At 37.4% G+C, this 12,104-nt stretch overlaps 1 protein-coding gene across 1 annotated transcript; it reads left to right on the top strand.

Moving 5' to 3' along the window:
• The first annotated feature begins 4,325 nt into the window (after nt 1-4,325).
• Nucleotides 4,326-11,483, top strand: LOC108191338 (uncharacterized). Its single transcript, XM_087296168.1, has 2 exons — nt 4,326-4,445; nt 4,791-11,483. Exon 2 carries the CDS (start codon nt 5,011-5,013, stop codon nt 10,819-10,821), a length of 5,811 nt encoding a protein of 1,936 aa, XP_087152294.1. The 5' UTR covers nt 4,326-4,445; nt 4,791-5,010; the 3' UTR covers nt 10,822-11,483.
• Nucleotides 11,484-12,104: the final 621 nt, after the last annotated feature.

Below are 12,104 nucleotides of genomic sequence, written 5' to 3'. Positions count from 1 at the left end.
AGCTATTTAGATGGATAAATATTTAGTAAATTGTATCAATGTCACCCTAAAAAGTATAAACTGTATACTGTTGAAGTCAGAATTATTAGCCCACTTGTTTATTTTTCCCCCTTTTTCTGATTAACAGAGAGAAGTTTTTTTTCAACACTTTTCTAAACATAATGGTTTTAATAGCTCATTTCTAATAAATAATTTATTTTATCTTTGCCCTGATGACAGTAAATAATATTTTACTGGATATTTTTTAAGACACTTCTACACAGTTTAAAGTGACATTTAAAGGCTTATCTAGGTTAATTAGGTTATTTAGGCAGGTTAACACGGGTTTAGTCTGTAGACTATCGAAAAAATATATAGCTTAAAGGGGCTGATAATTTTGGCCTTAAAATGGATTTTTTAAAAATTAAAAACTGATTTTATTCTAGCCGAAATAAAACAAATAAGACTTTCTCCAGAAGAAAAAATATTATCAGACATACTGTGAAAATGTCCTTGCTCTGTTAAACATCATTTGTGAAATATTTAAAAACAATAATATATATATATATATATATATATATATATATATATATATATATATATATATATATATATATATATAATATATAATAATAATATGCCATTTTTGTATAATAAACTATTACCTGAGGTTAATGAAGGCCAGGAACACTATATTTTTAAATCCAGGATACTTTTTTTATTGTATGTTTATAAATAGTTCATAAATAAGTCAAAACCAAGCCAAAATGCAACATATTAATCTTTACATTTTCAAAGATCTAACTATGACTATGCATCCTAAATATATGTAATAGTATATACAAAGAGTGATTAATAATATTAAGATTCTGAGTTAGATTTGGCCAGAATGTACACAACATAACATAACATAACTTTTTTTTTTTGCAAAACGCTATATCCACCTTAGGCTATATTCTACTACAGTAATACCATTGAGAAAAACTAGTGAATCAATGTTTTGTTTGATAAGTAAGATTAAGTTAGTTAGATAAACAACTTGTAGCTTGTTACAGAAAGAGTGGAGGACAGCTTCTTCCATACCGCTGCTGAAAACCAAACCTGTATGAGCCACTCGCCTTGCCCTGTCATATTTAATAAATTATTTCACTGTATTAATAATAATAATAATAATAATGATAGCTTATTTTATTTTTCTACAAAAAAACTTGTGCCCTTCATGTTCCCTTATAATAAATCAACAACAACAACAATTATGTGAGACTATAAATTTTAGGTGCAACCGCATAAATCAATCTTCAGATAGGCTACTTAGCTACATGTATGAAATTATTTTAAAAAATAACTTACAACGGAGTCTTAGAAATGTCGCCTTCCAGATAGGTATCTTGTGATGGGGAGGAGCGCAGGAAAAAGGCACTCCTTGGTCTTCCTCTTGACATCAGCGGAGACTCGTTCCCCGCTGCATTTGTGTAATGTTGATAGAGGCAGGATTCTAGTCCACTTTTGTAGCGTTTTTATACATTTTTGTGCAGTTGAAGGCTTAATCTTCAATCTCAAAATCAATGAGCAAACTCGGAGCACTTCACCGGCGGTGACTCTCTTTCCAGGGGATGCTGAGCTCGCGCAGCTTCCTGAACGTTTTATAACCGTTATATCGCACTTTGTAAAGTAACTGGTCTGGCAGATATTGGGTTTTGTGAAAAAAAAACATTTTGTAATAGGCCTAAAATGTACATTCTTAATGTTATTAATGGCAGCAGTTCACATATAGACTAAGGTACATCTGAACAGTGATAATAAATAATAAAATATAAAAATCTAAATGTCAAATCGCGTTTTGCAACCAAACTCTTCCTTTATATATATATATATATATATATATATATATATATATATATATATATATATATATATATATATGTGTGTGTGTGTGTGTGTGTGTGTGTGTGTGTGTGTGTGTGTGTGTGTGTGTAAGCCGCTAAACACCACTTGCCTTTGACAGCAAAAGCCGTCATATCCCGAAAATCAATCAGCGCAAATTGAGTCATACGTTTTCAATGTAGCAGCGCTGATACGCCGGCTTTTATGAGGAGACTGTTTTATTCTGCTTCTGATTTGGAATTTTAAGAGAGAGTTTAATTAAGATTAATGAACTGACCCACCATGTGATTTTTCTGCTAATGTAAGCTAATTTTAAAAGATAAATAAAATGCATAAAACTATATATTTATATAGCCTACTTCATGTTACCTATACGTCTGAGAGGCTTTTTATATTAATGAACAATGCACAGAAATTGATGTTTCACAATGTTTTAAACTACATTATTTAAATCTACCAAGCTTAGTTTACAATAATTACATTAAATCTAAATCCCAAATATCAGAAATGACAGCAGATTGTTAAGATTTATTTAATGTCAGTTTTAATGTTATTGATTAATGCACTTACTTGACAGATTTCATTCATTCATTTTCCTTCTGTTTTTTCCCTGCATGGTTTACCACAGCGGAATGAACCGCCACTTACTTGACAGATGTATTTTTAATTGTAGGTGGTTTGTGTAATGTGCTTTTTATGTTTGGAAAAATAATTTCTAATTGCATCTTTAGTACTTTTTGAATTAAATTTGTCCCGATAGGTGGATTTAGAGGTTTTTTGTGAAAAAAGCAGAGGTGGATTTAGCTGGTTTTGACACAAAAGAATTGTCTAAAGTGACATTTATAAAAAAGGTTATTTTATTTACTAGATAATAACCTTTTCATTACATATAAAACTTCTGAGCCTTAATATAAGAGCCTGATAAAAAACGCTCATTTACAAGAAAAAAGGTGTGATGGATTTTGAGGGTTTTGCATTTGAACTCTTCATATATCATTTTATAACAGATAATCAAATTCTAGTAAGATTAGAAATATCATGAATTATTATTAAATAATTATATTCTTGTTTTGTTTGTTTATAAATGTATTATGTAAAAATGTATATCAAAGTTGAATTTTCAGTATCCGTCCTCCAGTCTTCAATGTCAGAGTGTCTTTATTAATAATTCTGCTGAATCTGATGCTTAGGAAACATTTATTCTTATTATTCGTGTTGAAAAAAATTGCGATGCTTGATATTTTTGTGGACACTATGATTCACTGAGCATTCTGGGATTGCTTTAACAAATCATTGACCCTATTATTTGATATGTGTTAAAATAGAAATATTCTCTCTGTATATCATAGGAGAAATTCTTTTTTAAATAACAAAAACTGAGCAAATTAAATAGCTCAAAATCCAACCTCACCTTTCTATCTGCTACATGCAGAAGACCACCCACATTCTTCATTTATACCTGATGGTGAACAGTGATACAGGCAGGAGGTCTTTAACACTAGATCCTTGTAATGAGTTTGAAGAGGTTTATGGTGGGCAATCTAACACATAGACCTAAAGACAAGCAGTATGCCAATTTGAGTTGAAAGTGTTCAAAACAGTAAAACCCTCACCCACTGTCCTCACCGGATTGGTGCCAATAGTGAATTCTGGGTATAGGATGGTTGACTGAGTTCTCTGAATCCACAGTCTTTGTACTGATGCCCTGCTTGATAACAGTTTAATGATGCTGAGAATGTTAGTCTTGTAAACAAACACGTATAATTTTAGTATGCTTAACTGTTCACAATTGTAGTTTGGTTATAATGGTTCTTTTTGGCCAATTCTGTCCTTTTAATGGTTGTATCGTGTGACATTCTGTTTTTGATTTATTTAGGTTTCTGTTCAGTGTCGTGTTCATTTTCAGTCTAACCACACCAGACTTTACTGGAACAACCTTTTCAACTGACCAATCTTTTTAGTTGTCAAGACTGCACCAAGATTCATTTGGCCGTGTTTACACTTATTTAAATGAATCTCACTGACAGTGGAATTTGTTTTAATGAAATCAAACCTTCCATGTGTGAACATGCAACATTCAAGGCAAGAACATACACATGAAGAAGCCGTTTGTCTGGATTATATAGCTGTGTAAGTTTTGTGTCAAACAGTTCATCTGGGTAACTGAAACTGGCACGAACTCACCAGAGACATTCATCATAGACTCACTCTGTCTAGTTTCATATAATCATAATTACATTCATTTTGCAACTTTGACATAAGTTATAATAATCACTGTAATATATATATATATATATATATATATATATATATATATATATATATATATATATATATATATATATATATTGTGTTGTTATCACAATGTTTGGTAGACTTATTTTCTGTTCTGGAGTGAATATGTATGTTTTTCATTATTAGGACGTGGCCCCTTTAAGAATCTTAGGTTTCAGAACAGAGTCATACCATGTGAGCACTGATGAGGAAGTGAGCAAGCATGTTGCACAGAGCAGCACAGTCAGACAATCCTGAGTTAATTCTGTGACGTTTGCATTCATCTTGTGTTTGTTTTAGCATCGTGGGTATGTATTGACTGTTTTAATCAATGTCTACTATTTCAGATGCTTTAGGTCATTTTTATATAGTTATTATTAGAAGTCTATTATTTCTGTCTGCTTCACTATAGTTAAGGGACATAGTGAGTGTAATCTCTGTCTAGTTCATTGAAAGTTCATGCAATTCAGTATAGTTAAAAAGTGATTTAGGAATTGTGTGTGTGTTTAACATGATTATATTACATTTAAGAGAATGTGTGTTTAAGAGAAGACACATAAAGCCTTGAAGACATTCATTTATTTACTTCTTTGCGAATGTATACATCTTAACAAAACATGCTTAATGTTGATTATGCCTTTTGTGCATTTCAGTTTTACCTTTCTTTGGAATATCAATAAACCTGTGGACAAGGAGTTATCGTCTTCAGAGTTTTGATGTCAAGGAAGAGTTTATCTGGCTGTAAAGTTATATTCAGCACATATAGCGAGGACAGCACAGTAAAACCACGGCCTTACAACTGCAAGTGGCAAACAAAGGCAAATAATCGTCACACCCAGCTAGTAATCAATTAACAGATGTGTTGCTGGAGCCATGACAACAGAAACATCGTCATTAAAGACGCGCTCATGCGCTTCATGTTCTTCAGCACGATCCAATACATCGTCAACTGGATCAGCAGCTGCTAAGGCAAGAGCAAGAGCAGAGGCAGCAAAAGCTCGACTTACTTTCGCTGAAGAAGAGGTTAATTTAAAGCTACAAAAAGCCAAAGTTGAGGCATCTATGGAAATGCTGCAGCAGAAAAAAGAGGTAGCTGCAGCTGTTGCAGAAGCAGAGGCTCTTGAAGCTGCCATTGATGAGCATTCTGAAAAACACAGTTGCAAGCTAAGTTTGAACTCTGTTCCCTTGGAAACCACACAGCGAACAGAACAATATGTTATCGACCAAACCAAAAATCTAGACAAGGATCTACAACTGTGTGATGTTCCTGCGAAAATAGAACCAAGTACAAGCTACAGTATTTCAGGTTCACAGCTAAAACCTGAAGCCAAGCCTTTCCTTTTACGACACAACAGTGTCTCTTTTCAACTACCTGATACCACCTTAAAACACTCTGCAACATCACCTGCAAACAAATATCCGACTCCTTCGCAGCAATTCGGATCACAAAATAGCATCAATACGTCTAATCCTCTGAACTCTGAATACCCCATGTTTCAAAATTCAAATGATTGCAGTTCAAACATGAACGACTTTGTAAGATATCTGGCTCGTCGAGAGCTTGTTTCAACAGGCTTACTACAGTTTAACGACAAACCCCAGAATTACAGAGCCTGGAAACGATCTTTTCAAAATGCAACTTTTGATTTAAATCTGACTCCAAGTGAAGAAATGGATCTCCTGTTGAAGTGGTTAGGCAAAGAGTCAGCCGAGCAAGTGGAACAGATAAGAGCAATACATATTAATCACCCACAAGCTGGGCTGGCGATGGCATGGGACAGACTTGATCAAACATATGGCTCAGCAGAAATAATAGAACATGCTCTATTCAAACGAATCGATGCCTTTCCTAAAATAGCCAATCGAGATTATTCAAAATTGTCAAAATTGAGTGATCTGCTAATGGAGTTGCAGTCTGCTAAGGCTGAAGGAGACTTACCTGGTCTTGTTCTCTTAGACACTGCAAGAGGCATCTATCCAATAATACAGAAGTTACCATTTCGTCTGCAAGAAAAGTGGGCATCAGTTGGTGCAGCCTATAAGCGACACAATCAAGTTCCATATCCTCCATTTGCTTACTTTGTAGACTTTGTTAGCCAGGAGGCAGATATTGGAAATGATCCGAGCTTCAGCTTTGTCTCTTACATAGACACAGCTCCTAAAGTAGAGAAGGCAGCTTGGAAGAGCAGTAAACAACACGAAATCTTTGTACACAAGACAGCAGTATCTTACGGAGACTGTGCTGATACTGGCGGGCTTTATAAGCAATCTGATGACTGTGACAAACTGTGTCTCATCCACAAAAGACCACACCCTCTTAACAAATGCCGTGTCTTGTTAGAGAAGTCTACTGATGCTCGGAAGGCATTTTTGAGGGAGCATAATGTATGCTTTAAATGCTGCTCTTCAACAACGCATATCGCAAAGAACTGTAAAACTAAAGTTCAATGCTCTGAATGCAAAAGTGAAGGACACAACACGGTACTCCACCCTGGACATGCATCCTGGAAAGAGTCAAACCCTGCCACAAAGCATGGCGGGGAGGGAGAGCAACCCTTATCTCAATCTCAAGTCGACAGCAAATGCACAGAAGTCTGTGGGGAAAATCAAACAGACCGATCGTGTTCAAAAGTATGCCTTGTAAAGGTATTTCCAGCTGGCCAAAAAGACAAAGCAGTAAAAGTATATGCAATCTTGGATGAACAGAGTAACAGGTCTCTGGTTCGTTCACCGTTTTTTGAAGTTTTCAGTGACCAAAGTCCTTGTGCTCCTTACATATTGAGAACATGCGCAGGAGTGAAGGAGTCAGCAGGAAGACGGGCCAGTGGCTATGAAGTAGAGTCTCTAGATGGAACTGTTTGCATTTCACTGCCAAGCTTGATAGAATGCAATGATATTCCTAATAATAGAGATGAGATCCCAACCCCTGATGTTGCTCGCAGTCACACACACCTAAAGTCTATGGCGCACTTCATTCCAGAACTAGACCCAAAAGCCCCAATTATGCTTCTCTTAGGTCGAGATGTTATACGGGTCCATAAAGTCCGTAAACAAGTGAATGGCCCACACAATTTGCCTTATGCACAGAAGTTGGATCTGGGATGGGTTATAGTAGGTAATGTATGTTTAGGGAATGTCCACAAACCTCTGACAATCAGCACATTCCATACAAACACTATAGAACCAGAACGTCCAACTCTCTTTAAACCATGTCCAAATGTTTTCCATGTTAAGGAAACATGCAAAGACTTTCAAATTGCTAACCACTGCCCAACATACCCGGAAGCTAAATTCACCTGTGATGTTGACTGTCTAGGAGACAATGTGTTTCAGAGAACCAAAGAGGACAATCAAGTGGCTCCTTCAATTCAGGATGCAACTTTCATGAAAATCATGGATGAAGGTTTACGGAAGGATTCAAATAACAGTTGGGTAGCTCCATTACCTTTTAAGAGTCCTCGTCCTCGTCTTCCCAACAACAGAATACAAGCCCTAAAACGACTTATATCACTCAAGCACAACTTTGAAAGGAAGCCGATGATGAAAGAACACTTTCTCAAGTTCATGGAAAAGATATTCAAAAATGGACATGCCGAGTTAGCGCCTCCTCTTGATGAGAAAGAAGAACAATGGTACCTGCCAATATTTGGAGTGTACCATCCAAAGAAAGTGAATCAGATCAGAGTAGTTTTTGATTCGAGTGCACAACACAATGCAATATCTCTGAATGATGTGCTGTTGACCGGGCCTGACTTAAACAACACCCTGGTAGGGGTAATGATGCGCTTCAGAAAAGAAGCAATTGCCTTTACTGCAGACATAGAACAGATGTTCTATTGTTTTTTGGTAAGAGAAGAAGATAGAGATTTTCTTCGTTTTCTTTGGTTTCAAGACAATGACACTTCCAAAGACATTGTAGATTACCGCATGAGAGTGCATGTCTTTGGAAACAAACCCTCACCTGCAGTGGCTATACATTGTCTGCATAAGTCTGTTCAGATTGACAATTTCCATGTCGACTCTGAGGTCAAGCAATTTGTGATGCGTGACTTCTACGTGGATGATGGTCTCAAGTCTTTGCCTACAGTAGAAGCTACGATCAGTTTGTTAAAAAAGACACAAGAGGTTTTGTCTAAATCCAATCTGAGACTACATAAGATAGCAGCAAACAGCAAAAAAGTCATGGAAGCCTTTCCATCGACAGACCATGCATGTGATCTGAAAGATCTAGACTTTGAGGAAGACACGCTGCCAATGCAGCGTAGTCTTGGTCTAAATTGGGACCTCCATTCTGATTGCTTCCGATTTAGTGTCAGTGATGAGGTAAAACCCTACACCCGTCGAGGTGTCTTATCCACTATTAACAGACTCTATGATCCCCTTGGGTTTGTAGCGCCGGTCACAATTCAAGGCAAAGCTATTCTGAGAGAACTTACTGCTGTGAGCGGTGACTGGGATGCTCCATTGCCACAAAAGATGGAGGACGCTTGGACCTTGTGGAGAGTTTCCTTGTCAGAGCTGGCTAATTTTTCTATTCCCAGGGTTTATACTGAGATTTCGACATCGACAACTATGAGAAGAGAACTATGTGTTTTTGCGGATGCATCAATAAAAGCCATTGCTGCAGTGTCATATCTAAAAGTCACAGATGATGAAGGAAAGAATCACATTGGGTTTGTAATGGGGAAAGCCAAACTTGCCCCCCGCCCTGAGCAAACAGTGCCAAGACTTGAACTTTGTGCGGCAGTGCTTGCTGTTGAGTTGGCAGACTTAATTTCAGTAAACCTGGACTTGCAATTTGACGCTGTAACCTACTACACGGACAGTAAGGTAGTTCTTGGGTACATTTGTAACGAGACCAGGCGCTTTTATGTTTATGTGAGTAACCGCGTTCAGCGTATCCGAAGGTCTTCTAGTCCAGATCAGTGGCGATATGTTCCTACTGAACAAAACCCAGCAGACCACGCAACACGTTTTGTTTCTGCAGCCCACTTACAAAAAACCAACTGGTTAAGTGGACCCAACTTTCTGCTCACGCAAGGACCAGATATTCAGAACACTTTCAATCTGGTTAATCCAAGTTCAGATCCTGATGTGCGTCCTCTAGTGTCCACACTAACCACCACAGCATTAACCAAGCAGCTTGGTTCTGAACGGTTTGCCAAATTCTCCTCTTGGAATTCACTAACTGGTGCCATTACTCGCCTTATCCACATAGCTCATCATTTTAAAACAACAGAGAAGGAAAACAGTTCTTGCAAAGGCTGGCACTACTGCAAAGAATTCACAATGGAAGAATCTGATAGAGCTATAAACATCATCCTCCGAGCAGTACAAGAAGAGGCTTACAGTCATGAGATTGAATGCATTAAACGGCAAGAGAGGATACCAAAGAGCAGTCCACTCCATACTTTGGATCCATTCATTGATCAGCAAGGTCTTCTGAGGGTCGGAGGACGTCTCCACCTTTCAAGTCTTAATCAGAGAGAGAAGACTCCTTTGTTAATTCCTGGCAAGAGTCACATTGCCACTTTGATCATTAGACATCACCATGAGCGTGTTCAGCATCAAGGTCGTCACTTTACGGAAGGAGCGGTCCGTGCTGCTGGTTTTTGGATAATTGGTGGAAAACGAAGGGTGTGCAGCATCATACACCAATGCGTAACTTGCAGACGGCTCAGAGCTCCACTCAGCATCCAAAAAATGGCTAACCTTCCAGCAGAACGGCTCTCAGCAGACCCTCCTTTTACCAACGTTGGACTGGATGTGTTTGGCCCTTGGAATGTCTCCTCCCGTCGGACAAGAGGTGGTCTCCTATACAGCAAGAGGTGGGCCGTAATTTTTACATGCATGAGCATAAGAGCTGTTCATATAGAGGTTATTGAATCTCTCGACACATCCAGTTTCATCAATGCTCTTAGACGTTTTCTTGCTGTGCGTGGACCTGTCAAACATATTCGCTCCGATCGTGGGACAAACTTTGTAGGAGCATGTAAAGAGCTACAGATACCTTCAAACATTGACAGCAAAGTTGTAAAGACGTATCTGTCAGATCAAGGTTGTACATGGACCTTTAATCCTCCGCATGCTTCCCATTGTGGTGGATCATGGGAAAGAATGATTGGTCTGGCAAGGAGAATTCTTGATTCCATGTTTCTCCAGTTGACAGACAAACTTACCCATGAGGTGCTGGTGACCTTCATGGCAGAGGTAACAGCTATTATCAATGCCAGGCCTCTTGTTCCTGTGACAACAGACCCCCATGAGTCATTCATACTCACACCAGCAGCTCTCCTAACACAAAAGGTGAACCCTGTTGCTGCACCTACAGGCGAGTTTGGAGTTACCGACTTGTACAAGTGCCAGTGGCGGCAAGTTCAACACCTTTCCAACACATTCTGGGACAGATGGCGTAAGCAATTCCTTCCAACCCTACAACCACGCAGGAAATGGCAGTCCGTTCATCCAAATGTCAATACAGGAAGTGTTGTCCTCCTTAAGAACAGCCAAGTACCACGGAATGAATGGCCTCTTGGACTGGTAACACAATCATTCCCTAGCAAAGATGGGAAAGTGCGTCAGGTTGAGGTTAAGGTCATTAAACCAGGAGGTTCCACTCTTTTTCTTAGGCCTGTTACAGAGGTAGTGCTTCTTCTTTCCTCAGAGTCTAAAGTAGATGAATAACTTAGAATTATCTAGTGATGTTTATTAACATCAGGCGGGGAGTGTGTTGTTATCACAATGTTTGGTAGACTTATTTTCTGTTCTGGAGTGAATATGTATGTTTTTCATTATTAGGACGTGGCCCCTTTAAGAATCTTAGGTTTCAGAACAGAGTCATACCATGTGAGCACTGATGAGGAAGTGAGCAAGCATGTTGCACAGAGCAGCACAGTCAGACAATCCTGAGTTAATTCTGTGACGTTTGCATTCATCTTGTGTTTGTTTTAGCATCGTGGGTATGTATTGACTGTTTTAATCAATGTCTACTATTTCAGATGCTTTAGGTCATTTTTATATAGTTATTATTAGAAGTCTATTATTTCTGTCTGCTTCACTATAGTTAAGGGACATAGTGAGTGTAATCTCTGTCTAGTTCATTGAAAGTTCATGCAATTCAGTATAGTTAAAAAGTGATTTAGGAATTGTGTGTGTGTTTAACATGATTATATTACATTTAAGAGAATGTGTGTTTAAGAGAAGACACATAAAGCCTTGAAGACATTCATTTATTTACTTCTTTGCGAATGTATACATCTTAACAAAACATGCTTAATGTTGATTATGCCTTTTGTGCATTTCAGTTTTACCTTTCTTTGGAATATCAATAAACCTGTGGACAAGGAGTTATCGTCTTCAGAGTTTTGATGTCAAGGAAGAGTTTATCTGGCTGTAAAGTTATATTCAGCACATATAGCGAGGACAGCACATATATATATATATATATATATATATATATATATATATATATATATATATATATATATATACATTTATATGATTTTTTTAGAGGAAAAAAAACTTAATTTAATTTAATTTAATTAAAAACTTAATAAATTTTCAGCCTGTGACCCCCAACTTTTCAACACCAGTGACTTGCGACCCTCAATATTCTTTAAGGTAGTTATAAATATAAAACTTTGCACACAATGGCGAACACATACCAATAGGCCCAAGTCTTTTCAACGTTTCATTTTGGAGACTGCCATTCTCCATGTTCAGTTGTGGCCTGTACCTATTTTTAATGAGTGCCGTAAAGGTGTCAGAAAGTTTAACTTGATAAAATCAATGTGCTGCGTCTGACACTATTTCTGGGTCTTTAATATAATATAATCACCCCATAGGTGGCAAAAAATGAAAGACTGGTGGCTTTTTATTTGCATGCTGTTTATTAATGTTTATCATTAACATGTTAACACTGGTACTAATAACTCCTATTTTGTTCTACAATAGGTTATGAACAAAAA

The sequence above is a fragment of the Danio rerio genome, chromosome 19 (assembly GCF_052040795.2).
Source record: "Danio rerio strain M-AB ecotype USA chromosome 19, GRCz13ab, whole genome shotgun sequence".
Classification (NCBI taxonomy): domain Eukaryota; kingdom Metazoa; phylum Chordata; class Actinopteri; order Cypriniformes; family Danionidae; genus Danio; species Danio rerio.
This window is presented reverse-complemented; position numbering and strand designations above follow the sequence as displayed.

Excerpts from the sequence above, each read along its gene's own strand:
- LOC108191338 (XM_087296168.1), top strand. The coding sequence starts at position 5,011 with ATGACAACAGAAACATCGTCATTAAAGACGCGCTCATGCGCTTCATGT.